Source organism: Silene latifolia, chromosome 4, assembly GCF_048544455.1.
Source record: "Silene latifolia isolate original U9 population chromosome 4, ASM4854445v1, whole genome shotgun sequence".
Classification (NCBI taxonomy): domain Eukaryota; kingdom Viridiplantae; phylum Streptophyta; class Magnoliopsida; order Caryophyllales; family Caryophyllaceae; genus Silene; species Silene latifolia.
The window spans coordinates 78,318,232-78,321,103 of record NC_133529.1 but is presented as its reverse complement, the minus strand read 5'-3'; the positions used below and the strand labels follow the sequence as shown (position 1 = coordinate 78,321,103).

The following is a 2,872-nucleotide window of genomic DNA, read 5'->3' as shown; positions in this document are numbered from 1 at the left end:
TGTGTACAAGGTCATTTCAAAGCTTATGTGTGCTAGGCTTGCTGAAGTACTGCCCAACATTGTGGATCAGAACCAAGGAGCTTTCATTCAGAACAGGAGTATTCAGGAGAATATATTGATTTGCCAGGACTTAATAAGATTATATGAAAGGCCCAATGTCTCAGCCATATGCCTCTTTAAAATTGATTTGCAAAAAGCCTATGATACTGTGGAATGGACTTTTGTGGAGCAGCTCTTGAGAATGCTTAAATTTCCACCTGAGTTCCAAAGCATGGTAATGCAGTGTATTAGCACTGCTTCTTTTTCTCTATCTATCAATGGAGAAATGTTTGGCTTCTTCCCTGGCAAGAGAGGACTCAGACAAGGAGATCCCTTATCATCACTCATTTTTACTCTATGTATGGAGTACTTAACAAGAACATTGAAGTATGCTGTAACTAAGTATGCCTTCAATTATCATCCTATGTGTAAACAACAAAGATTAGCCTGTCTAATGTTTGTTGATGATGTGCTCATGTTCAGCAAAAGAGATACAAAGTCTATGATGCTTCTGTTATAATCCTTCTCAACCTTCTCTAAAGCATCTTATTTGAGGGTTAGTGCAGCCAAGTCTCATGCATATATCAGAGGGGTACCAGATCAGATCAAACAAGACATTCTTAGGGTGTCAGGTTTTATTGAAGGAGTCCTCCCTTTTAAGTATCTGGGAATGCCTATACAAACTACTAGACTCAAAAAAGTGGATTGTGCCTGTCTTATTGAGAAGATATGTGGCAGGATCCATAATTATGGTGCAAGGAAATTTTCCTATGCTGGGAGACTTGTCTTGGTGAAATTTGTACTTAACACTTTGCATTTTTACTGGGCATCTATGTTCATCATACCTAAAGGTATCATCAAGAATATTGAAGCCATCTGCAGGAATTTTCTTTGGGAGAATGACACGGAATACAGGAGGGTACCCCTTGTGGCTTGGGATAAAATCTGCAGGCCAAAGGAAGAGGGAGGTTTAGGGATCAAAGATTAGGGGGTGTGGAATAAGGCCATGGTTGGTAGACTGGTAGCTTGGGTTGCTGAGAAAAGGGACTCTATCCGGGTTCATTGGGTGTATCAGAATCACCTAAAAGGGAGGGACTGGATAAAGTATATCCCTTGTGCTAATTCCAGCTGGGTTTGGAGAAGGATATGCAAAGTCAAGCAGGATATTGCCCATGGGTTTGTGGATAGGGATTGGGTGGTACAGCCGACTCGTTATACTCCTGCAGGGTGCTATGAGTGGTTCAGGGAAGCCAGGCCACCAGTCCATTGGAGTAAGGTGGTATGGAATGACTGGGCAGTTCCTAAACATCAGTTCTTGGGGTGGTTAGTGGCTCATGAGGCCCTCAATAAAGTTAATAAGCTTGTTCAATATGTGTTGGAAGTAGATGACAAATTCTTGATGTGTGGTCAGTCAGAGGAATGTTTATCACATCTGTTCTTTGAGTGCCAGTAAAGTAGGAGGGTGATATTGACTTTGCAGCAGACATCTGGTTGCCAGTTCCCTATGACTGTTGATCTGGCTTGGTGGACCAACAGGGGAGGTACTGTTGGGAAATGTGTCCTCAACAATAGTGCGATCATATGATTTAAATATCATTATTAAATCTCATTTTAAAGAATACAATTGGGAAGTAATATTGTTATTGTCAACTGGTCAACATATATCGGTAATGATTGGCTGACTAGAGTTTGACATTACTGTCGTGTGACGGTGGTGATCAGTTGACCCCCTAGGTCATACCTAAAGGGCAATACTCTTAATTGATTATTTAATTAATCGTATAATGTTGCGAGTTAATTAAATTACTTGAAAATTGACGGACGATTTTGGAAGTATAATTTACGTATCAAATTGAAATGTGATTAAATGAGATACGATGTCGAGTAATCAAATTGTATAATTACTCGGATGAAATAAATTGTTTAAAGAAACAATCGAAATCGAATGAATTATTATAAATACAATCTGTTGTGATTTATAAATGGTAAAATATTTTGGCACAAGTAATTATGGAATTACTAAGTCAATTTTTGTATGTGACGTATTTTTATTAATACGTTGATTTTTAATATGTTAAAAATACATAACAAAATTTATGTCACATATGACATGTGACATATTGACAATTGACAAAACATAATATGGAATCCATATTACCAAGTGGGCCGAAAATTAGAGGGTTTATGTGCTAATTATATGTTGATTGTAATTAGTGGAAAACACAATGATTAAAAGCAAGCCTAGCCATGCAAGCCTATTGTTCCTTGTGAAGAACAATTTCTCCATGCATTGGCTCCCCTTATGTCCTCCTCTTACACGGTTTGGAGAAGCACAATGCCATCATTGTTTTTCCTATAATTTTCACCTAATAACACTAAAATGTTTTAGTGGGTATTCATTCTAATTCCATCATCAAATATAGAGATTTCTAGTGAGATAAAATCCTCTCTTCCTCTCTAATAATAACCGAAATATATAAGAGTTTTATATTTATTTTTGGTTCAATTTTCACAAGATTAATATTATACTAGATCAAATAATATTAATTAGATTAAGTGAAAGCCTTGGGTATAAAGCTTAGGGAGAGATCTTATACTTAGATCTTTGTTCTTCCATAAGGATAAGCTCAAGAACAAGAGAGAAAGGTGATCTCTCTTGTGCCCTCTAAACCGAAATCATCAAAGTAAGGACATGATTTCTCCTCTATTTATATTAATGTTTGCATGCATAAAATCCGTTTTAATTTTATGACAAATTTTAGACATATATGAGTATGTTAAATATGTATATGAATCTACATTTCCTTCAATCGGTATCATGAGCCACGGTTGT

The 2,872-nt window shown here is 36.7% G+C and overlaps 1 protein-coding gene across 1 annotated transcript; it reads left to right on the top strand.

Moving 5' to 3' along the window:
* The first annotated feature begins 1,045 nt into the window (after positions 1-1,045).
* On the top strand, positions 1,046-1,492 carry LOC141651677 (uncharacterized). The gene has a single exon (XM_074459377.1). The coding sequence runs from the start codon at positions 1,046-1,048 to the stop codon at positions 1,490-1,492; it is 447 nt and encodes a 148-aa protein (XP_074315478.1).
* The last annotated feature ends 1,380 nt before the right edge of the window (positions 1,493-2,872 follow it).